Raw genomic sequence first — 26,707 nt, forward strand, 5'->3', positions numbered from 1 at the left:
CAGGCAACAGGGATCATTTGCACGGAGTTGAATAGAGTTCTAATTTCAAATGATTCTTAACTATTTACTAAAGAAAGTTTGGCAGGAGTTCTACCTGGCAGCATTTGATGAACTCTTCGTTTGAGAGGTGGTATACACGTTAAAGTAACAAAATGGATTTCTGTCTAAAAAAATCCTATAATGCAGGTGTTTTTACTTCGTTAGAGTGGCTTTCACTCCAATTAGTCCCCATTATTGACATTTTTTTTTTTTCCTTGAGGAAACGTACCTGACAGTTGAAAAAGAAGCTCGGACGCCATCTTCACAGAGATGTCTTGACTGAAGAGGTTTCTCTCTGGGGGCACTCTGCCTTCTGGCATCTTCTGTAAGGGTTCAGTTTTCTCTCGCCCAATTAAAGTGCTATAGCCAACACTGCGGCTGGGTGATACTGAGGCCTGCGGGTCCTGGATGTCCACCTCCATGGGTTCCTCTTTAATCTTCACCATCTGAGTGTCCTTGTAGCTTTCCGCTGCAAACAGGTGAATGAAGAACAAAAACGCCAGAGTTTCTTAATTCTGAACGAAACCCAGTTTCTAATCACAGAGAGAACTTGTGTCAGGGAGCAGTTTAGAAGACGGTGCCGTGGCACACTGGAACACAGTTTGAAAAACTTCTACTTTAATCTATCTGGTTTCCAGAAAAGGAAGGAACCTGAAGCTCAGAGAAATCAGGGGACTTGCTCAAGGCCACACAAATGGCAGCAGAACCAGGCCTACGGCTCCAGATCTAGAACCAGGTTTCTTGACCAAAGTCTCCCGATCACTCCCACACACTCCTTCCTCTCTGCCATGATGCTTCCAGGACTTACAGAGAACACAGCGAATATCTGTCCTTGTTTTATAATGTACTCAATTTCAGTAAATCAATTAAGAGCAAGCATATTCATAATATGATTTTCTCCCTCTATTTTGAAAGCTCTGATCAATGTTTTTTCTTTCTCTTCTACGGCACCTAAATTAATAAAGGATAAATAGGGTTGATTCAACTGAGACATTTACACCTTGCTGGGAGCTAGTAATCCTCAAGACCACCTAGGATGTTAATTGCAGCCCAAGGATTAACACTTACAAAAACAGCAATCTTACAAGTTATAATAACATTTCACCTTACTGACTGCTCTGGCTTTAGGTGTGGCTATTGAACGTTTGGTCTTTAGTTTGAAACATACATTTACTTTGCAAGGCTGGAGTGTCTTTATGTTCATATGTTCCTTAGAGCTAATGAGAGAACATCTTGGAAACAAGGTGGGACAATTAGCCCAGACATTAATTTGGGTCACTTTAAAATAAGGCCACACTTTCAAATTGGTAAGCATTTATTAGTTATTACTGTGTCCTCAGCATTCTGGAAAACACAAAAACCAAGAAGGATTCGATAGATAGATAGATAGATAGGGTAGTGGGTTGAATCGTGGCCCCCCAAAAAGATATGACTATGTCATAACCCCAGGAACTTGTGAATGTGACCTTATATGGAAAAAAGGTATTTGTAGATGTGATTAAGTTAAGGATCTCAAGATGAGATGATGCTGGATTATCTAGGTAGGCCCTAAATCCAATGACAAGTGTCCATATAATAGACAGAAGAGGACAAGACACAGACACAGTGGAAAAGGCCACGTGAGGTCAGAGACAGTGCTGTAAGACTGACTGTCTGTGTCTCCCCTCCAAATTAATATGCTGAAACCTAATCACCAATGTGACGATATTTGGAAGTGGGGCCTTTGGGAGGTGATTAGGTCATGAGGGAGGAGTCCTCAAGAATGGGGCTTAATGCCCTTATAAAGAAGACCCCAGACAGCTCCCTCGCCCCTTCCTGCACGTGAGGACACAGTGCAGAGATGCCTGACAATGAACCAGGAAGAGGGCTCTCACCTGACTGTGCTGGCACCCTGACCCTCGACTTCCAGATGCCAGAACGGTGAGAAATACCTCTCTGTTGTTTACAAGCTACCCAGTCTATGATGTTCTGTTACAGCAGCCGGAACGGACTAAGACAGACTGGAGTTTTGCTGCCACAAGCTAAGGATTGCCTGGCATCACCAGAAACCGGAAGGAGTAAGGAAAGATTCTCCCCTAGAACCTTCAGATTTCAGACTTCTGGCCCCCATTTCTGTTGTTTTAAGCTACGAAGTTTGTGGTAATTTGTGATGGATGGATGGATAGGTAGACAGATAAAACTATAAGAGGCAACATAAAGCAGGTGCTGATCTTGGGACAGTTAGGAGATATGACAGGGGAAATCTCATTGCTATAAGCTGGGTAGTCAGAGAAAGCTACGTTCTCCTTGCCAAGTATGAGACAGGTGAAAGTCAGGTACATGCATACTTTATTGATTTGCAATAAAGAAGACAGTGGAGTACTTTTAATTAAATGATTAAAATTAATATGGTGCTATCCATAAGATCTCATGTAAGAAGTGTGCTAATTGTGCTTTTTTTCTTCCTGACATATTACACATGCTTCTCAGAGAAAACGACTTGTTTTTTTGTCAGCAACTAAACTGCAGGCAACTGTTATATTTAATTTAGATCCTTTCCCCCTCCCTGTATTCCTGCCAAGCTGTTTTTTTCTTTTTTCTCTGCATGTCTGTGAAGCTCATAAAAACCAAGTCCATTGATTCAATCATGCTAAAAAAAAAAAAAAAAGAAGAAGAATATAAAGCTTTCCAAGTTACATGCCTGGGTCTCTGTCTTTATTTCTAGTCCCTGATTCTTTCTTGAGTATTGAAGACACCCCCTGTCCACTTAGGGATTTGGGGACCTGACAGCCATCCTGACCTTCCCTTAGATCACCCATAGGTGCAGTCACCACACACAGTGCCCTCTTTGTGTCCCCTCAAACTACTTAGGATTTGGAAAATAAACAGTGGGGTCAGTGTCACAGGTACATAATGATGTCTCTGAACCTTGCAAGTCATTCCAAGGCCTGAAGACAAACACAAAGGGATACTAGAGAGAGATTCATTTTGTTAAAAAAAATAAAAATCTCAACAACATAAAAAGAACAAAGCTAGAAAGGAGCTCCATTATTTATCTCCCCCAAGCCCCCTTTCCCCCAGCTTTGCCCCTGGATTAAAAACCACCTGGCTATTTGTGCCACTGGATTTAATGAAATCAGTTTTTAAAAGCTACTTGGGATAATTTCAAGTATGATTTTCCTTTGAAGTGCTTTCTGCTCTTCCTTATGACAACTCTTGACTTTTCAACAATGCACAAAACACTGATCACTGAGTGCAGTAAGTCAGAAAGAGAAAAACAAATACCGCATGCTAACACGTATATATGGAATCTAAAAACAAAAAAATAGTTCTGAAGAACCTAGGGGCACGACAGTAATAAAGATGCAGACGTAGAGAATGGACTTGAGGACACGGGGAGGGGGACGGGGAAGCTGGGATGAAGTGAGAGAGTGCCATGGACATATATACACTACCAAATGTAGAATAGATAGCTAGTGGGAAGCAGCCGCACAGCACAGGGAGATCAGCTCGGTGCTTTGTGACCACCTAGAGGGGTGGGATAGGGAGGGTGGGAGGGAGACGCAAGAGGGAGGAGATATGGGGATATATGTATATGTATAGCTGATTCACTTTGTTATACAGCAGAAACTAACACACGACTGTAAAGCAATTATACTCCAATAAAGATGTTTAAAAAACCCCAAAAAACCTTTAGCATTTGTAATCTACCCGATAGACTCCAGACTCACCGAGAAGACTTTTCAAACTGACATCTCAATGGGCAAGTGAGACATCATTCAATAAATATTTTTATAGTCCTTGCTCTTGTATGCAATAGCATCATTGCCAAGTGTTTTCCTGCCTTTTTTTAAAAAAGCAGGTTTCTCAGCCTCAGCCCTATGGACATTTGAAGGCAGATACTTTGCTGTGGGAGGCTGTGCTGTGCACTGCAGGGTGTTTAGCACATCTCTGGTCTCTACTCTCTACATACGAGGAGTGCCAGCCCCCTAGCTGTGACAACTACAGGCAACTCCAGACATCGCCAGTGTCCTCTGGAGGGCAAAACCACAGCTGTAAAGTTTCTGCCACACTCTTGTTTTCACCCCTTCTCCTCTCCCCGCCCCCATTTAATCAGCACCCAAGGCAAAGCAGAAAGAAGTTCCAGCTTGGTTGATCACCATCTCAGGCCGGCTGGCCGAGGAGGATGCAGGAGGCAGCTGACTTGGGAACAGAGTTTCTGCTACAGATCCCACTTGGTCCCCAGGCCAGCCCGCTCCCTGTTGCCTGGGGCGTCCTAACATAGCAACGGTTGAATACCTCACTCCACTCACTCTTAGCTTTGACTCCCACGCCACAAATATTAATTCGACTCCAGTGGGCTCTACCGCTACTTCAAGAGAGAACCTGGCACATGGGAAGAGATGAGAGAGGGTTAACAGTGCCTGATGCCTGGGAGGGGGTGTAGGGGACTGTTTACTGCAACGCTTATTTGTATTCTGTAATTTGTCTGTGATGAATATGGATATCTTGTCATTCACCTAAATTTTTTTTAAAATGGAAAACAATTACATACACCCATAAAAAGATGCTATTTCCTCTTTAGAAGTGTACAGAACAGTGTGCATGTCTGGTAGCATCGGAAGAGTTGGTTCGTGGCTCCAACAAGCCCTATTCAAACTCTGCTTGGCAACAGAAGGGAAAAAAAGCAACAGGAATGCCATAATACTGTTTTCTTTCCTGCCTTCATAAGCACAATATATATTCACTATCAAACTGGATTATTTCATTCATCAATCACTCGGCCATTCTGTAATCTTTTTTCTTTTTTTTCTTTTTTTAACATTTTTATTGGAGTATAATTGCTTTACAATGGTGTGTTAGTTTCTGCTGTATAACAAAGTGAATCAGCTATACATATACATATATCCCCATATCTCCTCCCTCTTGCGTCTCCCTCCCACCCTCCCTATCCCACTCCTCTAGGTGGTCACAAAGCACCGAGCTGATCTCCCTGTGCTATGCAGCTGCTTCCCACTAGCTATCTATTTTACATTTGGTAGTGTATATATGTCCATGCCACTCTCTCACTTCGTCCCAGCTTACCCTTTGTCCTCCCTGTGTCCTCAGGTCCATTCTCTATGTCTGTGTCTTTATTCCTGTCCTGCCCCTAGGTGTAATCTTTTATCAATGTCTACTATGTACTCAGAACTATGATAGATGATTCATGGGATTCAGAGACAAATAAGACAAGGTTCTTGCCCTCAAGCAGTTTAAATCCAAATGGATGGATGATCAGACAAGTATCAACAGCCCTCTCATACAAGAAGTGAAATTAAAACACAGTGTGGGAAGAGGAGTCGAGGAAGACCGCAAACCAAAGCACAAAGGTGGAATTGTACTCGACCAGGGGCATCCAGGGAATAAATATCACACTGTCTGTTCGGCTGGAGTGCCAACGTTGAGAGGTGGAACTGGCTCCTTGGGTAAGCAGGACTCATGCGGTGTCAACGTAAAAGCAACTCTAGCTTTGTCTGCCATTGTCTCTTTAAACCTGCTTGGTAGGAAAATGTTCCTCGCCTGGTCCTGGGTGAAATCTCAGTCAGGCCCATAACCCGATAATTCTTAGGTAATACAAAGCCTTACAGCCCTTTAAACAGCAAAAGAACGGTCTTGATTCAGAATCCAGAAGGCCCAACCCCACAGGTTAAGCCACAGTTCAGCCTTTCCGTGAAGGTGATCCCGGCTCCCCCCCCTGGAAGGGCCCACAGGTCGCCTGTGACTGGAGGGAAATGGTGGGGTCCGCTCCCTCTCCCTGTCTTCTCACATTCTCCCCAGCACTCTAGCTGTCCTTCCTGATCCTGAAACTAGAGAAGGAGGAGGGAAGGAGAAGAGGGGAGGGGAGGTGAAGCTCTTCCCTCGCTGACCTGATCTCGAATGGTTTTACCCTCTTTAGGCAAGCAGACACTTCTCTCATGGGATTCTCCCATCAGGTCTTCGGAGACCTTTAACTTGGCAGTGATCTCTCCCTGAGCTTCCTTCATCTGGCTGACTGGCCTCTAGCCTAGGCTCACTGATTTCCTCCACCGCCTGTGGGGATCCACCTGTGGGTCTCCATCTCAAGGCGGGCAAGGGTACCATCAACTCTCTAGGCAGCCCCCCCGGACAGCATTTAAGATAACACCCCTGTGGGAATCCGGTCCACACCAGGGCCTCCTTATTTGATCAGACAAAAAAGGGTGAGTTCAGGCCCCATGCAGCCCAGCAGCAGCTCTCTTCCACTCAGACACCAAGGCAATTTGCCCTCTAGATTCCCCAGGCTGACGTCAGGCACCAGGCCACCAGGCTCCCAACTGAGGAAAACATGGGACAAACTTCCAGATGACGTCCCTCAAGCTGTGCTCTCTAGATTTGGGATGAGAGACTGGTACCCTTTCCTCCATCCCCAGTACCCTGCAGTGGGGGAATCACAGCCCAGTTCTCTCCAAAATCCCCTCGCCCAATCTTCAATAACCTCTCACTTTTATACTCTCTCCATTTGACCACGAGGTCCAAGAGGTGTGTGTGTGTGTGTTCAAATATACATAACATAAGATGTAGCTTTTTAACCATTTTTAAGCACGCTGTTCAGTGGCATTAAATACATTCACATTGTTGTGCAGCCATCACCATCATCCTTCTCCAGAAGTTTTCATCTTCCCCAACTGAAACTTTACCCATTAAACACTAACTCCCCATTTCCCCCTTCTCTCAGCCTCTGGCAACCATCATTCTACTTTCTGACTCTAGGCCAGGAGTTTTCGTATTTTTTAAAAAATTCTTCATGCTGTAACCTTGGTGCCGAAGCCAGATCTTCCATTTAACATACTGTTTAACAAAGAGCGTCAGATTATATTCCAGAGAAATTACACTGGAGAGGTAGGTAAGGGCAGAATGTGGAAACTAAGATGCTGGCTCCGGAAGCCTGTCCTGAATGGGGAGCCGGCGAGGAGGCAGCCTTTGGGGGGGTTTGCTTGGAGAAGCAGCATGATCAGATTACATTTCAGAAGGGCAATCTGGCAGGGGCACTCGTACGGGATGAAGGGACAGGAGGAAATGGAAACGGGGCCATTGATGGGGACTTGTAGTAATCCAAGCAACGAGATGATGAGAGCCTGAACTAAAGGTCATGAGGGTAGAAAAGACTCACAAGATATTCCAGAGGCTGAACGCAGAGGCACTGGTGGTGGACCGAATAAGAGTCTGAATCAAGAATGAAGAGACCAATGTGAGAGTAGTTGTGAAGAAACCTTGCATATGGTCTGGACAAGGGAGAGGTGAGATTAAAAGAAAATAACAATTCTCTGGCTTTTAAAGGCCTCTGAGATTTGGAAAATGCTATCAATAAGAGTAGAAAAACAGAAAAGTTCGGTCGGGGAGAAACATGAGGGAAGATTTTCATATCTATTTTGGCTAAGTATCTGTAATTCCTGCAGGAGGTAGAGGTCGTGATGGCTTAGAGGCAGGAAGAGAAGAATCACTAGTGACAGACAGATTGGAAGTCATCTGAATCCAAAGAACTGGGTGAGATCAGCAAGGGAGGTCGAGTAGAGAGCGGTGGATGGGGAGGAAATGTTACCATCTACTCCTACAGAGGAGGAAGAAGAAAAGAAGAAAGGAGAGGGACTTCCTTGGTGGCGCAATGGTTAAGAATCCGCCTGCCAAGGCAGGGGACACGGGTTCGAGCCCTGGTCTGGGAAGATCCCACATGCCGCGGAGCAACTAATCCCGTGTGCCACAACTACTGAGCCTGTGCTCTAGAGCCCGTGAGCCACAACTACTGAGCCTGTGTGCCACAACTACTGAAGCCCACGCACTTAGAGCCCGTGCTCCACAACAAGAGAAGCCACCGCAATGAGAAGCCCGTGCACCGCAACTAAGAGTAGCCCCCGCTTGCCACAACTAGAGAAAAGCCCGCGCACAGCAACGAAGACCCAACGCAGCCAAAAAAGAAAAAAAAAATGTTTTTTAAATTAAAAAGAAGCAAGAAGAGGTGGAGAGGGAGTGGTCCAGCATAGCAGCCATGTGCATAGAAAGGCAGAGGGAAGCGGGGTGAGGGCAGAGGCACCACCCACTTCCGCCCCTGGGTTCCTGCACCCGTACAGTGATTCCTTAGTTTCTGCCCTATATAAGAGCCCCAGCCCCACTCTCCCTGCAATACTGAACTATACCAGCTGCCCAAATATGCCCGGCCATTCCTCATCTTACTCCCTCTTAAATACTCTGATAATTCCCTATACAGATTTCAAAATAACTTAGATGTCTCCTCTCTGAGCAGCCTTCCTTTATTTTCATCAGATGGCACCTTTCCCTCCTCGGTCCTACCTCTAGATTGCTCAGATCTTGCCAACATTGTACTGCTCTGTGGTTATTGTCTACAGATTTTATTTCCCCTGTGGACTGAATGCTCAGTGACAGCCTGGCTCTGATTCATCTTTCATCACCGGACTTTGCACATTTGATGCGATTAATAGCTGTTTGTCACATGCATCACCTGAGGCAGAACACACAGTAGGTGTGCAATGCTCCTTTCCCTTCCCTGACTGCCGGAGACACTCTGTCTGCAGCAGACACTCACGTATGCTATGAACTTGAAACAAAATACGAAAGGATGCAGCACTGCCAGTGGCATTGAAATAAAAAACAAAAATTGGCCATTCTCTCTCTGGACTGCCATCATGATCCTGAGCTAGTGTTTTTGAATAACAAGAAGCTTAAAAGAGCCTCTAGAAGCAATGCCAACGATGCCATCTGGAAACAATTCACTTTCTAGAGTGATACCCCTGTCAATCAGATAAATTAAAAATCTTTTATCCCCAACTTGCCATCCTCAAAGATACAAAGTTCTGGGTTGGGCACAAAAACATGGTCCAGGTAAAAAAAAAAAAAAGATTCCTGGAGGTGTCGGGTTCATTACTTAACACATTGTGAACGACAATGCAGGTCAAAAGACCAAGTAAAGGGAAACAGATGACCAGGAACAAGAAAAGAGACTGCATGGTAACATCATGCCATGGCAGTGCTTGGCTCACCGCTGGAATCTGATGAAGGTGAGCTGCTGTCTCCCTTTGCTTTCTCTTACTTAACTTTGTCCTTGCCAAAATCAGCTACTCATTCTGTAATGGGAAAATTCAATATTCTATATGAGAAAAGCATCTGAAAGACAATGCATATATGTATATGTATAACTGAATCACTTTGCTGTACACATGAAACCAACAGAACACTGTAGATCAACTATACTCCAATATGAAATAAAAATGAAATTAAAAAAATAAATACCCTTAAGAAAAAAGACGGAATGAAGAGTTGGGCTGGGTTTCCTGGGTGGCACAGGGAGAAGACCGAGCCCCAGCCCTGCTCGAGCAGAAATGGAAATGTTATTTCCCAGGAGTCTCATGCTCTGCGTCATGCTTCGCATTCTCAGAGAGCAGCAAGGTGGGAGGGAAAGAGCCCCTGGGCAGCCACGCCCTCACCCTATAACTGGGGCTGTGTCCCCAGTGCAATGCACATGAACACAGTTCCGTTCTTGTCATGAAAATTAAGAACCTGATGCATAGATGCTGAGTGTGATTCTTCCTTCCCTCTCTCGTCTCCAACCCTGTCTCTCTCCAGGAGCCAACACATGGGACAGAAGGACATGCACACTGAGAAAGGTCTTAAGTTCTTTAAAGGATTAGATTGGTACATGCTTCTCCATGGGAAGTTATATATTAAACTTCATTTGTCCAAATGGATAAAGAAGATGTGGTACATATATACAATAGAATACTACTCAGCCATAAAAAAGAATGGATTAATGCCATTTGCAGCAACACGGATGCAACTAGAGATCATCATACTAAGTGAAATAAGTCAGAAAGAGAAAGACAAACACCATATGATATCACTTATATGTGAAATCTAAAATATGACACAAATGAACCTATCTGTTCACAAATGAACAGAAACAGAATAACAGGCGTAGAGAACATACTTCTGGTTGCCGGGGGAGGGGGCTGAGGAATGGAGCAGGAGGCTGGGGTTAGCAGATGCAAACTATTATATATAGATGGATAAACAGCAAAGTCCTACTGTATAGCACAGGGAAGTATATTCAATATCCTATGATAAACCATAATGGAAAAGAATATAGAAAAAAGAATGTATATGTATGTATAACTGAATCACTTTGCTGTACGACAGTAATTAACACAACATTGTAAATCAACTATACTTCAGTTAAAAAAAAATGAACTTCATTTGTCTCTACAGTGGTCCTTGGTGAGGTAAAAGCTCTCCAGTCCTGCTCTGAGGAAGGAAACCCATGCCTGGGGCTTATCCACAGCAGCTGCCACATCCCAGGAGAGGCAACACAGGCTCCTACTGTTCCTATTGGACACATCGGTCATCTGTTCCTGGGGAAAAAGAGAAGAAATGCTCTCCACAAAAGAAAACAGAGGTGCAGCAGTTTTTCTCTAGTTTTCCTAATAACAAGAACTTTCAAGAACAGCATTCCACTGCCTCTTCTTGGAACAGCAGAATGGGAGACTTATTCTCCGGAATGAATAAAATGCATGGTCTCTGGACTTGAGGGTAACAGGCACAGCTGAGGGCACGGCTACTAAATGGTGTGAGGTAGGGAATTGAATTTTTCCCCCTCAATTAAAAAAAAAAAAGGAAAAAACAGTATTTTTCAACAGAAGAACCTCACAGTGACCTCCAGTACACACACACACACACACACACACACACACACACACACACACACACATTTCGCCCAGAACTGCACCGAAGGAACTGAGCAAATCATGAGATCAAGCCAGTACCTATGAGGAAAACACGCAAAGCTCTACACAAACTTAAATAACTCATTAGATAATTAATTGATTAATTAAATCAGACCATCTTTCCCAGGTGGTGAAACCAATCTGCACAGTAATCTAAACATGAGGAGAATCTTGTTGAAAATGGTGGAATGAGGGGTCTAGGTTTTTTGTATGCTCCTTCCTTCTTCTCTCTCTCTCACACACACACACACACACACACACGCACACGCCCCACATTTTTTATTCCTATAACAATTTCAAAGATATTTTATCAGAATTGGCCCTTTGAATTGGATCAGCAAAACCATAAGAGAACTTGCATTTCCCCTCTTTATCAGTACACTACCTGGCAACTTAGGAAGGAGAATTAACAAATGTCTGAAGAGTGAGCTCTGCACACTAGAATTCACAATTAAGTGGACAGGGGGTAAGCAGGAGGTCAACTCAGAAAGACAAAATAAGGAGCACCCAGTGTTCCATTTTATTAGTTGTTCTGTGTCTGCAAGGAAAAATATGCCCTAAAACAAGCAAACAAACAAAAAAAAACACAACAGAAACTCAAACTTTAAAGATCATAAAGAGTCAGTGAGACCTGGAAGTTCACTTGCAGGGGTCCAAGAAACGTATCATTTTCCATCAGAGCAAAGCACTTGAAGTTTATTCTTCTGAGCATTTTTCAATTAGTCTTCGCCTCCCTGACATCAGCAAGCAACGTTAAGAGTCCACGTCTGAGATACCTCAGCTGGGCATTTGCCAGTGTTTTCAGACTGGCCATAAAACGGGACCCAGAGCTGCAGCACAAGTTCTGAATTGATTCAGGGTGTGACACTGCCCAGGGTTACACTACACAGGGCTAGTTTAGGAAGGTCCCTCAGACTGGCCATGGGCGAGGTGATCACTAGTCAGAATACGTCCATCACGCATAACAAATGCTGCCTTCAACTTCACTTTTGTCCCAAGGACAAGAATTAAAATCCTTGAGTCACTGGGGGGCTCCAGGAGATCAGCTTCTCCAACCAGCAGACGACGTGGAGGGGTCCAGCCATTATCTGTTGAACTCTGAGTGTCCCAGCGTTAAAGTAAAACCTCTCCCAACCGTCTTGTTTTCTTTTCATTTGATGATTTCATGAGGAAATTAGCTAAAGATGTGCATTTAAACTGTATGTCTGCCATTTGGTAACGTTCCAAATGATCTCATTTTAAAAAATTAACCTATTTTTCATCTAACGTCCAGAATATACTCTTGTCTCACATTAAAAAAAGAAAGAAAAGGTCAATTAAAGTATCTGATCTAAGCCTAAAGCGATTTAACATCATTGTCCTTTGCCATTTAATAAATCTAAGTCCTGTCCACCTCATCTGTTGTGATTAATAGGCCTTTATATATCTTTCTATGAACCTGAATGCAGGAAGGGCTGGGGGGGGGTGGTGTGCATGTAGATTTTGAACAGAAGTCCTGAAAGATTCAGCAGAATTCCTGCTGACATAAAAAAAATGACCAAAAAGCAAGGTCCATCTCTGTCCGGTGATGGGTTGGCCATTGCTTGACGCTCAGGGAGGAAGAGGGAGTCTTAAATGCCCAAGGGAGAGGAAGGAGCAAATGAAGAGTTTTATTTCAATAACTGAGAGTCTTACCAAACTTTTAAATATTTTCCACTAACAGATGGTAAAAAGGGCTTTAGTATATTCAACAAGTTTAAAATGCTTTTCTTAGGTGGTGCTAAATATTACTGAATCGTGTCCCAAGGATATCTCTGTTGAGAAGCCCTGACTGCTTTTCTTCCATCGGGTCAATGTTTCCAGCAGGCAGGGAAGGGCTGGTAAGATGGTGCAGAAAGCAGAACACTGCATAATAACAGAGAGTGGAGCACAGGCACGACCCAGAGTGAGCATGGGGCGGCGGTGGATGGGGTGGGAAGAGAATGCAGGCTCACGCAGGAGAGGACACTGTTTTGTTCACCCTTGGTGTCCCTAGTGCCCAAAATGGGGCTTAGAAAATAGCAGGGCTCAAAAAATAGTGCTGAATGAATGAGAACATGAACGAAAACAACAACACAAAAAGAAACACCATAAAGAAGAAAAGGAAAGCTATGATGAGAAGTAGAGAAGAGCTAAGGTACAGAGTTCATTTAACCCCCTTTACAAACTTTTGCCAAAAATCAAAGCCCTCATGGCCAATGATACACGAGCCTCTGCTTATGATGGGGCAACATCCTTGGTACCATGCCTGTGGGAAACCTTGGAGTGGGGACCAGACCACGTGACGGTGGGAAACGTTCCCTCTGGGCTCTAATTCCTCATACTTCTTGGAGACATGGAGTGCACTGATAGTCTCCGAATGCATTTTAGCTGGGTTTCAACCTTCTTTTCCAAATGTTTTAAAAATCAAAGCTACTTGCAAGTAACGTAAGTGACTCATCTTAATGTCCCTTCCTCTCTCTGTTCCTGTGTCCTCTCTAGTGCAGGTGGTAAAGAGTGACAAACAGTCAACCAGAAGCAGGGGGATGAGGAGGCGGGACCCCTAACTGAGAAGTAGGCCTCAGGCTTGATCTCTCCCTGTTACACATGGGGTGAGGACTTCAGCCTTGGGCATCTCCAAGAAAGCTGAGGAGTCACATAGGAAAATATTTCTAATAAAACAATGTTTTTTTAGGAGAAACTATGTTATACAGTATTAGGGTGGAATAAACATACACACTACAATGTATAAAATAGATAACCAGCAAGGACTTACTGTATAGCACAGGGAACTTTACTCAATATCTTGCAATAATCTATAATGGAAAAGAATTTAAAAAAGAATAGATGTACATATATATTATATTATATGTATAACCGAATCACTTTGCTGTACACCTGAAACTAATACAACATTGTAAATCAACTATACTTCAATAAAATGTTTTGTTTTGAAAAAAAAATTTTTTAAATAAAGATAAAAATAATGTTGTTTTTTTTTTAAGAATCAATTTTATTTATTTATTTATTTTTGGTTGCATTGGGTCTTCGTTGCTGCACGCGGGCCTTTCTGTAGTTGCGGTGAGCGGGGGCTACTCTTCGTTGCGGTGTGCGGGGGCTTCTCTTGCTGCAGAGCACGGGCTCTAGGTGCGCGGGTTTCAGTAGCTGTGGCACACAGGCTCAGTAGCTGTGGCACACGGGGCTTATTTGCTCTATGGCATGTGGGATCTTCCCGGACCAGGGATAGAACCCGTGTCCCCTGCATTGGTAGGCGGATTCTTAACCACTGCGCCACCAGGAAAGTCCCCAAAATAAAGGTTTTAATACAAGTGATTGAAAGGAGACAACCATCTGTCTCGATTAAATTATCCCGAATCCCCAGTTTTCTTCTTTATTCTACAGCTTTCAAAAAATAAGTGCAGAAAAAAAATTATCTACATAACACACAATAGGTTGGCTACGTAAGCACTGATGAATCCCAAGTGAAGGTTTCTGCCACTATTTAAAGGTGGAGTGAGGCACAATGATTCTGCTTCCAAGGTAAGTAAGTCCCACAAATCACTTGCCATTTCACCTTTAGTCCCATTAATCCTTCAGCTCTGCTAAGGGTCTCTTTCCCTCTCGACCAGAGGGCTATTAAATATACCTTTGGCAACATGGACGTGGACCACAGGAAGCCTCCAGAAAGGCTGTCCTCCTGATTGCTCTGACTCCAAAACAGTAGGAAGAGTTTTGGTAGCGACAGGAGAGAAGCATGCGTGTGTGTGTGTGTGTGTGTGTGTGTGTGTTTAGGTGGGTTTACGGGGCTAAGGTTGGCAGTCAGAGGAAGTAAGGAAACAAGTTTGTGATGTATTCTTTAAACAGTGATCCTCACCACTTGATTCTGGACATAAGATAAGAGATGGTGGGTCACATGTATATTCTAACATTGCCCCCCACTTCTCCAGCTGTGGAGATAAATGATACAAGCATGTGGAAGCCACGAGAAACCAGGAAATGTGCTCGAATCCAGCTGCTATCCCATATTTAGAAAACAGGAAGTAAATCAACTCAGAGCACTAACTCAAGATGGCCTAAATATGGGGAAAATGTATACATGGGTGGAGTAAATAGAAGACTTATTAGGAAGAAGACCAAGAATGTCATAGGTTCTCGCACTTTGATAATGAGAAAATACCACTCTTCAAGTCTTCATCTTCCTATAAGAGTAACAGAAGCCAAAAGGGAGAAGTAGTTCTCTTCAGGAAAGTTTTCCATCCTTGGGCTAATATAGACACTCCCCGGCCCAATGGAAATGGGCTCCATCAGTCTCACCCTGTGTGTATCTTCCGGTGCTCAATGTGGCTGATGGGCCCGAGTACCACCACCCAGTTGAACCCCTGCTCAGTGGGACGGTGGGATGTGGCCACTCAGCATCACACACAGGATTCCCTTCTCCAGAGGTAAGGCTGTGATACCAGCCTGTAGCCAGATGGGCACAGAAGCCATGGGGTTTAATTATACATGCAAATGTTCCCCTTCTTTGACATGGATAAGGTAAAGGTTAAGGGTTAATACGGCAATGAGAAGAAAAACCATCGTGGAATGAGAATGTTTCAGATCTCTCCCTGAGGAAAATAATGACCGTGCTCTCCCTCACAAGACCGTAACTGTGGTAATATACAGCCAAAGAGTCTGAGGGGAGGAGCCATAAAAAGCGAAGAGTGGTGTAAGAGATTGTAATGCAGTGACAAGATGCACAGCTTCTACCTGGCAGGGAGATTGGTCCTCTGAGAGAAAAATGGAACAGAATGTTTGACTGGTTACACAAATATTTGCATTCACACTGCCATCGGCTCCCTCAGAAAATAAAGCTTCTTGTTAAGAGCTGTCACCATCAAATAGTATTTCCTAATGGCCTCTCTGTGCTACTGTTTGTGTCATGTGTAATGTCTGTAGAAATGTTTTTTTTATTTCTATCAGAAAACAGAAAATGACACAGGAATACAGGAGACGGGCACGCTAGGCCGACTGCGATCACATCTCCTAGGCGTCATTCTCAGTTATTTTGCTCAGTATTGTAAAGGATCTGGAACCCCTTCACCACGCCCAACCCCACCTTGCATCCCTTGCCTTACAGCCTTCCATCCCCCGGTCCAGCCAAACAGAAACGGCATCTGTAATGAAGGTGGAGCCTATGAAATTCCTTTCTGAGCTTTTGCCTGGTTTCTGAAACACAGGCCAATACAAATTTTTGTAGCTATATTAACATATGTGCCCTACACCGGGGAGATGATAGTAAAACAAGAGCCCTTCTGAGTCCGGCCTTTCTGAGGCCCAGGCCTCAGTGTGGGAGGTGAAGGAAGCCGAGTCAAGAAAGCAAAAGGGTGGCCAAAGGGTGAGGGCTCTAAGGGGAAAAGGAGGCACAGAGGCGCTGGCCAGGGGTGTGAGCCCAGAGACCTCCCCCGGGAGGTGCGGGAAGCAGAAGCCACCACTCAGGTATATGGGCTCGGGGATTTGGAAGCTGTGTGTGGAATCCCAAGATAAATAGAAGGGCGCTTACTAGTCAAAGGGTGAATGAAGGTAACACCAGTTATGGTGGGAGCTTCTGTTGGAAGCAAGTCCCCTCTTCTTGCTGGGAAGAGAATGGCTCTTCCAGAGCTGCATACAGCTATTTCCCACTCTGTCCTGTCTAAACAACCAGATAAATAACACCAAGGTATGCCCTCTGAGCTTAACAAAATCTAGACCTTCAGGAAAGGACTTCTCTGGATATATACACAGGTTACATTTTTATCTTATTAAAGTGATCTATTCTCTGTTTATATAAGAGTTTCTGCACTCCAAACATCTGCAATTCTCACTGAGTTTTCAAGTGCTAAAAAAAGAGTCTAATTGCTTATTTATGATTTAACTCCCCCAGTTATGGGTTTCTGTGTGTGTGTGTGTGTGTGTGTGTGTGTTGTGTGTGTATATACACACACACACGTATATCCTGAGAGTAGCTTAGGATATATATGGCAATGACAAAGTGATCTCCTCATTAGTTGTAAGACCACTGTTGGTGATATTCATTAAAAGTCATTTAAAAAGTTGACATATGAATATCCTTTGCCATCAGCTGAAGTACAGAATAATGCTATAGCAAAAACAGAAATCAGGGAGGTCAAGTTAGGTTTCATAGGCTTTATAGCTGAAAACTAAATATGGTGCTAATATACATAAAGACAGGCTTTCATGTTAATATTAAAGTCTTCATTTTTTACCCAATTTTTGGAATTATGGAAATGTGATAATTCCCTAATTATCACAAGCAACAAGCAACAAAAGAAAAGAGAGATAAATTGGATTATAATTAAAACCTTTTGCGCTGCAAATAATACCATCAAGAAAGTGAAAAGACAATCAGCAGAATGAGAGAAAGTATAATATTTGCAAATCATACATCCTATAAGAGACTTACATCCGGAATATATAAGGAACTTTTACAATTCAAAAGTAAAAAGACAAATAACTCAATTAAAAAGTTGGAAAAGAACTTGAGTAAACATCTCTCCAGGAAAGATATACAAATGGCCAATAAGCACATGAAAATATGCTCACCATTATTAGTCATCAGGGAAATGCAAATCAAAATCACAATGAGATACTAGCTCACACCCAGCATGATGGCTATAATAAAAAAGACAGACAATAACAACTTTTGGCAAGGATGTGGAAGAATTCAAACTCCCATCCATTGCTGTGGGGATATAAAATGGTGCAGCTGCTTTGCGAAACAGCTTGGCAGTTCCTCAAAATGTTAAACGTAGAGTTACCATTTGACCCAGGAATTCCACTTTGAGGTATATACCCAAGAGAAACAAAACATATGTCTACACAAAAACTTCACATGTTCTTATCAGCAAAAGTTGGGCAACAACCCGAATGTTCAACAATGGATGAATGGATAAACAAAATGTGGTATATCCATTTTATATCGTGTATAAAATTAGTATTGCATTATTGGTATATCCATTCCAATAATATCTGATGGAATATTATTCAGCCATAAAAAGGAATAAAGTACTGATGCATGTTACAACATAGATGAGCTTACGCTCATTACGCTAAGTGAAGAAGACACTTCTTGGGTAATTACATTCATGTGGAATGTCCACAATACGAAAATCTATTGAGAGGCAGTAGATTAGGAGCTGGGAGAGTACTTGGTGGAGATGGGAGGTAAAGAGTGAGTGCTAATGGGTATAAAGTTTCTTTTTGGGGGGGATGAAAATGTTCTGTAATTAGACGTGGTGATGGTTGCACAACTCTGTCAATATACTAAAAACCACCGAACTGTACACTTTAAATAGGTAAATTTTATGGTACGTGAATTATATCTCAATAAAGATGTTGAGAAAGTGGGATGGTATTTAAAAAAGAAGTCTAGAAGTCCCCTCTGAGACATAACAATCTAAAAAAAATATATATGTATATATATCATTAGAAAAGTAGAGTACTGGGTTCAGTAGGTTTCTCTAGGTGCTCAAGAAAAGCTGAAGTGAAAAAAAGCATTTTTCAATTGCAGACTGATTAGACTAGGCCATTTTGACATTTTCATGCTTTCAAATTCCTCAGCACCTCCTATTTGACAACAGGATAAATAGACAACATTAATAAAATAAATAAAATACTTTTTTTTACTGATGCTTCTAAATTACTCTTTACCTCTTTTATAGTTGGCTAACATGTCCACCTGTTCACTTCAGGAGTGTGTTCTACTTTCCACTGTAAGCAAGGAGAATCACAGGAACTAGGTAAAACTAGGCCTCCCAGGTTCTTTCCACCATTCAATTAAATAACCCGTAAGTTTGAAGGAGGGAAACGAGAGATGATATTAATATTAACTGAAGACACCTATTTTCCATCCTTGCAGATAACTACTGAAGTCATAGCTTATAAAGTTTGCTAGGGGCTTCCCTGGTGGCACAGTGGTTGAGAATCTGCCTGCAAATGCAGGGGACACGGGTTCGAGCCCTGGTCTGGGAAGATCCCACATGCCGCGGAGCAACTGGGCCCGTGAGCTGCAATTACTGAGCCTGCACGTCTGGAGCCTGTGCTCCGCAACAAGAGAGGCCGTGACAGTGAGAGGCCCGCGCACCGTGATGAAGAGTGGCCCCTGCTCGCCGCAACTAGAGAAAGCCCTCGCACAGAAACAAAGACCCAACACAGCCATAAATTAATTAATTAATTAATTAAAAAAAAAAAGTTTGATAGACTACGATTTTCCAAGGGAGAGATATCAAATAGAACAGTGAATAGTTTTTGCCCTGAGAACTTATTTAGCTAAAATCCCTATTTTATCTCAAGGAATTCTTTAGAACAGCAGTCTCCGACGTGACCTTGGATTTGTTGGAGCTGAGGGTGGGGAGCTTTTCTCTCCTAAAGGAATGCACACGTTGCCCAGGAATAATCCTGAAATTTAACAGCAAAGCACATGGGAGAAAAGCAGCATTATCTGAGGCTAACAACCAACGCTATCTTGATTTATTAGGTACACGTACCCTTCTAAAAAAGGTTCCCAGATACCATTACTTCCTAATAAATGAAAAAGAATCTCCACTGAAGACAGATGATTCTTTTTAAAAGGCAAAATGTGCATTTAAGAGAGCTTTCTTCTCTGTCAGTTTCAACCCAAGGCACTCTTTTTTTGGATGGACTGAACTTCTTTCTCTAATTAACCATTTCCTCAGCACAGTGCTTCCCAAAACTTAGCTTTCAGAATCACTTGTAGGGCTTATAAAGAACTCGAGAGTTTCAGCTAGGTCCACAGTAGAGCTCAAGAATTTGCATTTCTATCACTTCTCTGTCTTCTCCAACTCATGCTGATTCTGCTGGTCTGGGGACCACACTTAGAAGCAGGGCCTCGGCACATACAGAGTTGCTGCTGGGTAGGCTGGGTCCTGGCTGGGCAGTCTTCTCCACCAGAAAGGAAAGGCAAGCATCACCCGAAGGCCAAAACACATTTACATTCAATATTTAATTAACAGCAATGCCCATAATCTGCTCCTCGAACTTTCGGGGTTCAGACATATTGCTTATCTTCCTGGTCTCCCACTACCCTCACTCTTGCCCATCCAAGGTGCGTTTCTGGGGATTCTTCTCCTCCCAGCAATCCTACATGACAGCAGCCATGTCTGCTCAACATGCCCTTGTTCCTAGATACAGCAGAAGTTTCCACTGGTGGGCCCCAATCGGAGCTGAGGCAATCAGCTGGAATTTGGGATTGGGACTAAGACATTTCTGTTTTGGGACTTCCTTGGCGGTCCAGTGGTTAAGATTTCGCCTTCCAATGCAGGGGGTGCAGGTCTGATCCCTGTTCAGGGAGCTAAGATCCCACATGCCCCGCGGCCAAAAAAAAGCAAAACATAAAACAGAAGCAGTATTGTAACAAATTCAATAACGACTTTAAAAATGGTCCCCATCAAAAAAATCTTTAAAAAAAAAAAAAAGAGACATTTCTGTTTAGCTGCTCTTTTGAACAAGGGGTATACTCAGAAGGTGATGGCAATTGTCATGTTCTACCATGTGGGCTGGATATCAGAAAAAGTCCATCTGTATGAGCAGAGAAGCAGGGATGGGCAGGGACCTCCTGGGCTCCAAACGGTCTTCCAGTCTCTGGCTTCAGGGGACGCCTGACACCCTACTGCATCCCTACCTTTGGGTCCATTCCAGAAGTCAACCCCAAACCTGCACCTTCCATTAAATTCCTCTTTCCTGCCTAAACTAGCTGAAGAGGATTTGTTACTTACAACCAAAAGGGCCCCAATTAAAACTGTTCACAAAGCCAGTCTCTGGGTACCTTTCCTCTCTGCTTCAGTTCACCTCGGAGATTGAATTCACCTTAAAACTTCATCCTAGCCAAGTTACCTGATTCTAAATATCTCTGCACTAAAGCCCTTTCTTACGTAGGTGATTCCCTGAACCCTACATCACTATGTATTTCAAATCCAGGACCTGCCTGGATTCCTCTACAAGAGGCAATTATAATTTATATTTCTCTCCAAGACTAGGTGGGGATAAATGAATATAAATCAGAAATGAATATAAATCGATGCAGTTTCCCTCTTTGAGCACAGAAAAAGGAAAACCAACAGACGTATTTTGAATCAAGGTCTAATGTGAGGTTTTATTTACCATGTTAGATCAATTTAAATGTTTACTTTTTCATTAATGTTTCTGAATAGCTCCAGCTTTCCAGCTACTTCTTTTTTGTGGGACTCATATTTTTAAATGGCATTCTTATCTACTACTTCTTGGTTCAATTATACATGTGGTACATTTTATATATGCACGACCAAGGTAGAAGAGGGCATTTCTTTGTTTCTTTGAGCGTAGCTACTTCTCTTTTTTTCTTTATTGAGGTATAGTTGATTTACAATATAGCTACTTCTCTTAAAGCACAACAGAGACAGAGCAGATAAAACTTTGGGTCACTTAGAGCATTACGTCACATCTGTGATAACACATCTGTTCTCTAAGTTTTCAGAGTCACTAGACGTTGCAAAACCAGAGATTAAGACTGACTTGATTCTCTTAGTCTGTCTGATGTAACCTAGCCTCTCTATTGGACTTCAGGATTTTGGCCTCCTTAAATCAAGACTTCTGGGAATTATCTTTGGCAAATATACACTTAGCAGAAAAGTCTGATTATCTCGGCTTTCTCATGTCACGTAACAACAAGTAGTCCCAGACACCCAGTGGTTTCCTTAGAGCGTGTTGCTTTCTTTATGGTAATCAATTTACTTGGCCCAGCTGTCAGGCACTTGACTGTCCAATTGACAACTGGAAATAGGAAGGAAGAAAACTCAGATTTTCCTAAACACACAGTTAATGAAAAATTTCACCTGGTTGTTAACGCATCTGTGTTTTCCCCATAAAACATACATGTTAATTTGGAAAACAATATGCCTACAGAGGTTTCTCCACCTAGGAAAGTTTCACATGATATTTGACCTGGCCATGTGCCCAACATCCATCGTGAAGGAGTTAACATAAATTAATTTAAAACCAGAAATGAGGCAGCCAAATGGTTGACTAGTTTCCTCTTGCTAATTCGAGGAAAAGACCGAAAGGGCCTAAACTACGACAGGTCGTAGCATTGAATCTCAAGGAAATAAGTAAGAGAGATGAAAAATCCTCTGATTCCACATGGTAGCTATTCTTTGGGTCAAAACTGAAAGAAGGAAAAAAAAATGTATGATAATGCATGGGACGTACTTTTCTCACCTAACTCCTCCTAAACATATGGATTTGCCCCAGCGGGACAGAAGACCATAAATGAAAATTAGCAAGGCAGGGACTCCCATCCACAGGAATACCTGCATCAAGGCTTTGGGGTATTAGACGAGGAGCAGCCCTGACTACCTGCACAGATGCTTTGAGAAACGCATGACTACTCTTGTCTATACCGGGAAATAGCATGAAAAGGGGGGCCTGAAGACACTGACAGGTCCTTTCCTCAGATGGCTTTCAGGGCGTAAACATTGAAATTGTTAAAATTATAACTTGAGGAAAGACAGCATAGGCGGTTTTTTCCTAACATCTTCCTTCTTCCAAGAGCACCGAGCCATCCGTGATTAGAAACCCTAATATCCACTTTAAACCTAATAAAGGGTGAGTCCTCTTTACCTTGTGGCTTCGGAATGAAAAGACATTTGTGTTTTTTTTAAGTCACATTCCTATTTTTAGGGCTGACTTGGAAACTTCTTTGCAGTTTAGTGACCACAGTCTGCTAGACTGTAGCAGTATGAAGTTCCAAGTGCAAAGCACTGATTGAATGAATTCCATTGCCCTGGATGACTTCTGACTAGACCACAAGCATCTAGAAGGTAGAGACTGTGAAGCATATTTCTTTGACCTAAGTCAAAGCATACAGAATACTGGAAAATTTTTTCAGGGCAAAACAATAATTATCTTAGTCTTCAAACAAGTTTTCATTTCCACAGCATGAAGCAGGGCAGATGACCTGTGGAAACACGACCATGTCATCCATTCAACTGTTATCTTTTTTATTTTGTTTTTGTTTTTAGTTTTTTTAATTTTTGGTCACGCCACACACCTTGCAGGCTCTTAGTTCCCTGACCAGGGATGGAACCCGTGCCCTCGGCAGTGAAAGCGTGGAGTCCTAACCACCGGACGACCAGGGGATTCCAGATTCAACTACTGTCGAACCCCACAGCACGTGTACTCACTAACACCCCACATAAACATTTAGAAGAGCCATTGCTGACCACAAATATCATTAAATGTGCATGGCTGCCTAGCTATATGCTATTTCGGGAATCTCTTATTACCTAGGAAATGATTTCATACTTCATTGTCTCAAACTGCATCATCCAAAAGGACTAAGATAAAATGTTTTCCTTAGAGAACATCTTTCCTGAAATCTCATTATTGCATATTATCTTTTGGTGCCACCCTAGCTTCCTCTGCTCTCAGTGCTGGCTGCACAGTAAACTCTGAAATAGAAATATTGCACACTGGAATCTTACCACCAGGAGGGGATAGGAGTCACTGTTGGAAGAGCGTGAAAATCTATGTTATGGGAGAAGCATTAGAGAGCTGTGTGACCTCTCTGAATTGACTGGAAAACCAACAGACAGATTACTGCATGTCACCAAGACCTTTTGACACAGGAGGGAGGGTTCAAAGTATGTGGGCTCGAACATCATTTTTTTAAACTTGCAGCTTTTAGCAATTAGCACAATCTTGCTAGAACTCCCATTTACATAGGAGAAGCTGCGTTATCACTGCGAAGTTTAGAAAAATGGGGCGACAAGGTAATAACTGTATTATGCTTTATCTGTAACAAATCATGTCCCCCGGAAGTTCCAGTGTGTTTTAAATTAACATCAAAGGAAAGAATTCTTAACCCCACCAACTGGCAAATACAGGAATTTCAACTGTTCTAATACAACAACCCTAAGTAAATAATTATTAATTTCTTACTTTCCAACCTACTGGTCAACCAGAAACACAGAATTGCTGGTGAAATTACACTGGGAAGGGGTCTCCCTAATACATATCTTGCTTTCATTCTCCAAGCACACCAAGTTACAAAACTGAAAATAGCTTTTGATTCATATTAGTATTTTGAGCAGAGCCTCTAAAAATTATTTTTAAGCAGCAGCGAACTAAGGATGGGATATGACTTGGTAAGTACTATTATTTACATAACTTTTCTTTCCATGTTCTTAAAGTCATACCTTTGAATTTTAAAACACACTAAATTTCTATCTGTTCTGAAGGGCATGGGGCAGATAGGAGACTGGGTGGGAAAAAATCCAAAACACATGAATTTCAAATTATAACCCATTTTGCCAACATTTGATAGGCTGAAATGACATTTAGATACTAATAAAATTATCTGTTTGCCTTAAGAACTTAGATTAATCACTGTAACATTCCATTATGAGATTTTCTATTTATAAAATCTTATTGCTACTCTATTGGTAATCACTTCAAGTGCCATCTTAATGGTTTATTAAGTTCAGAAAAATGTTTTTAATGGTTCTTAAAGAATATAGTACAAAAACACCAAACAGTGCAAGGTCCTCTATGAGGAAAGAATAGCTATTTTGATCAATTAACAGAAGTGCTTTGAATGTCATTAGAACCCATTTAAAATTATGACCTACAGCATCTTAGAAAACAGCACTGTTTTCCAACAATTTGCAGGCATAATCAGGAAAGGGGTAAGACAGGTTCACGGCTGACATCCGCGAACAGACTCACACACAACACAGGAATTTTAGCCAAGTAATCCAATCATTCCTGAATTCACCGCAATAATGTGATATTGCCGCCATCAAGCTAATTATAACCCATGCAGGAAGCAGCCCAGGTGGCTTGCAAGTGATGGTGTCAGAATGTGAATATTTTAGAAGAAATCAAGTACCTGATAGTTTCATGAGAAGTTCAGATGCTGCTTTGACTGACATATCCCGCCTTAGTACGTTGCCCTTTGCTTCCTGGGGCTTAAGTGTGTCCTCAGAGACGCTCGGGGCTGGCACTTCAGACTCGGGGCTGAAAACATAGTTGGACCGAGGCAACGTGGCACTTAGAGCCTCCTCTTCCTTAGGTTCCTCTTTCACTTTAAAATTAAGATTCATGGGCTCCTTCTGATTTGCAGCTGTCAAAAGAAGAAAAGGATTACACACATATACATGTATGAAAGGCCAGTTCCACTCTTAGCTGTTCCCAACTTAATGAAGTATGCAATGCATGATCACATCGTGCTAAGACAGGAGGGACCACAACCCGATCGAAATAGGCTGAGCCCTGAGCACAAAAATACAAGTCACTCCATGAGCGTAGGACTTTCAGAAGAGTGCGGGCTTCTGAATCTTTGGAACCTATCGTATTTTAGGAAGCGCTGCCTCTACAAAGTGTTTGGGCATTTTCTCTTTGGTTTCCAGTGTCTTCTTTCCTGTATATGCTGCTGCCTCTCTGACCTATTAGCACTCTCCCTACCTAATCCTATTATAGAATAATGCTTTCAGACAGTTATTCTGCCATAAAATATTGAATATAAACATGAGTCAGAGGCAAAAACCAAAGCAAAAACCTAGAATGCGGTGGTCAGGTGAGGATGGAGAATGTGCTAAAGAGAAAAGCTCAGAATGGAGATATAACACTTTTGCCTTATTATAAGCTGATGCCACTGTCCCACAAACAGTGGGGCGTGCACTTGGCATTGTCTTTCTGGTCAATATCTGTAGCCCAACTTATCTCCGAGTCCACAATGGGCATTTTTAAGAGAAAAAAATTTTATTTTGGAATAATTTTAGATTTGCAGAGAAGTTGCAAAGAGGCGTCAAAGACTTCCCCTACATCCTTCACTCAGTGTTCCCTAAAGTTAACATCTTACGTAACACCATGGAGCATTTGTCAGAACGAAGAAATTCACATTACTATGATCTAAGATCCAGATTTTATTCAGATTTCACCAGTTTTTCCACTAATGTCCTTTTTCCATTTCTAGCATGGTTGGCTGGTGTGGAGTGTGTGGTCAGGGCAGAGCTAACTGTCCTATTATGGGATAGATTCTGTGGCTTGGCTACACCTTACCAGGCCTTCACCCACTGAGCTACATACTATGTCCTGGTCTTTCTTGGGAAAAACCAAGGAGGAAGACTAGCAGCCTCTTTTACCACTTGTCACTTTCACAGCCATCTTGCTCCCCTTTAAAGGGCCACATAGTAGGACATATAAGTTGGTTAATTTAGGTGTGCTGGTATTTTAAGAAATAAGATCTCATCCTAATATAGAGTTCTTAGAAATGCTTCTTAGAATGAGCCTTGGGCTTCTCTGGTGGTGCAGTGGTTAAGAATCCGCCTGCCAATGTAGGGGACAAGGGTTTGAGCCCTGGTCCAGGAAGATCCCACATGCCACGGAGCAACTAAGCCCGTGCGCCACAACTACTGAGCCTGTGCTCTAGAGCCCGTGAGCCACAACTACTGAGCCCGCATGCCACAACTACTGAAGCCGTGTGCCTAGAGCCCGCGAGCCACAACTACTGAGCCCTCATGCCGCAACTACTGAAGCCCGCACGCCTAGAGCCCGTGCTCCGCAACAAGAGAAGCCACCGCAATGAGAAGCCCGCGCACCGCAATGAAGAGTAGCCCCCGCTTGCCGCAACTAGAGAAAAGCCCGCGTGCAGCAACAGAGACCCAGTGCAGCCAAAAATAAACAAATAAAAATAAATAAATAAATTTATAAAAAAAAAAAGAATGAGACTTAAGCCCACTCCTGCTTAACAACAACAACAACAAAAAGGATGAAAATAAATACCCAAAGGGCACGCCTATCACCCCTGCCCACCATCTACCTCCAGCCAATACACAGACACAAAGTCCTTTCTTTATACCTCATGCCCTTCT

At 42.7% G+C, this 26,707-nt stretch overlaps 1 protein-coding gene across 4 annotated transcripts in view; it reads right to left on the reverse strand.

Annotated features, from left to right (window-relative positions):
* The window catches only part of ZNF827 (zinc finger protein 827), a 205,260-nt gene that overhangs the window by 79,622 nt on the left and 98,931 nt on the right, over positions 1-26,707 (reverse strand). For all 4 annotated transcript variants that reach the window (XM_082463290.1, XM_082463291.1, XM_082463292.1 and 1 more), the window contains exons 5-6: positions 24,724-24,957; positions 269-508 (exon numbers count right to left, since the gene is read on the reverse strand). In XM_082463290.1, coding sequence (XP_082319416.1) covers positions 269-508; positions 24,724-24,957 — 474 coding nt within the window. The remainder of the gene's footprint in view (positions 1-268; positions 509-24,723; positions 24,958-26,707) is intronic.

The sequence above is a fragment of the Balaenoptera physalus genome (genome assembly GCF_965194825.1).
Source record: "Balaenoptera physalus genome assembly, chromosome: 5".
NCBI classification, from domain to species: domain Eukaryota; kingdom Metazoa; phylum Chordata; class Mammalia; order Artiodactyla; family Balaenopteridae; genus Balaenoptera; species Balaenoptera physalus.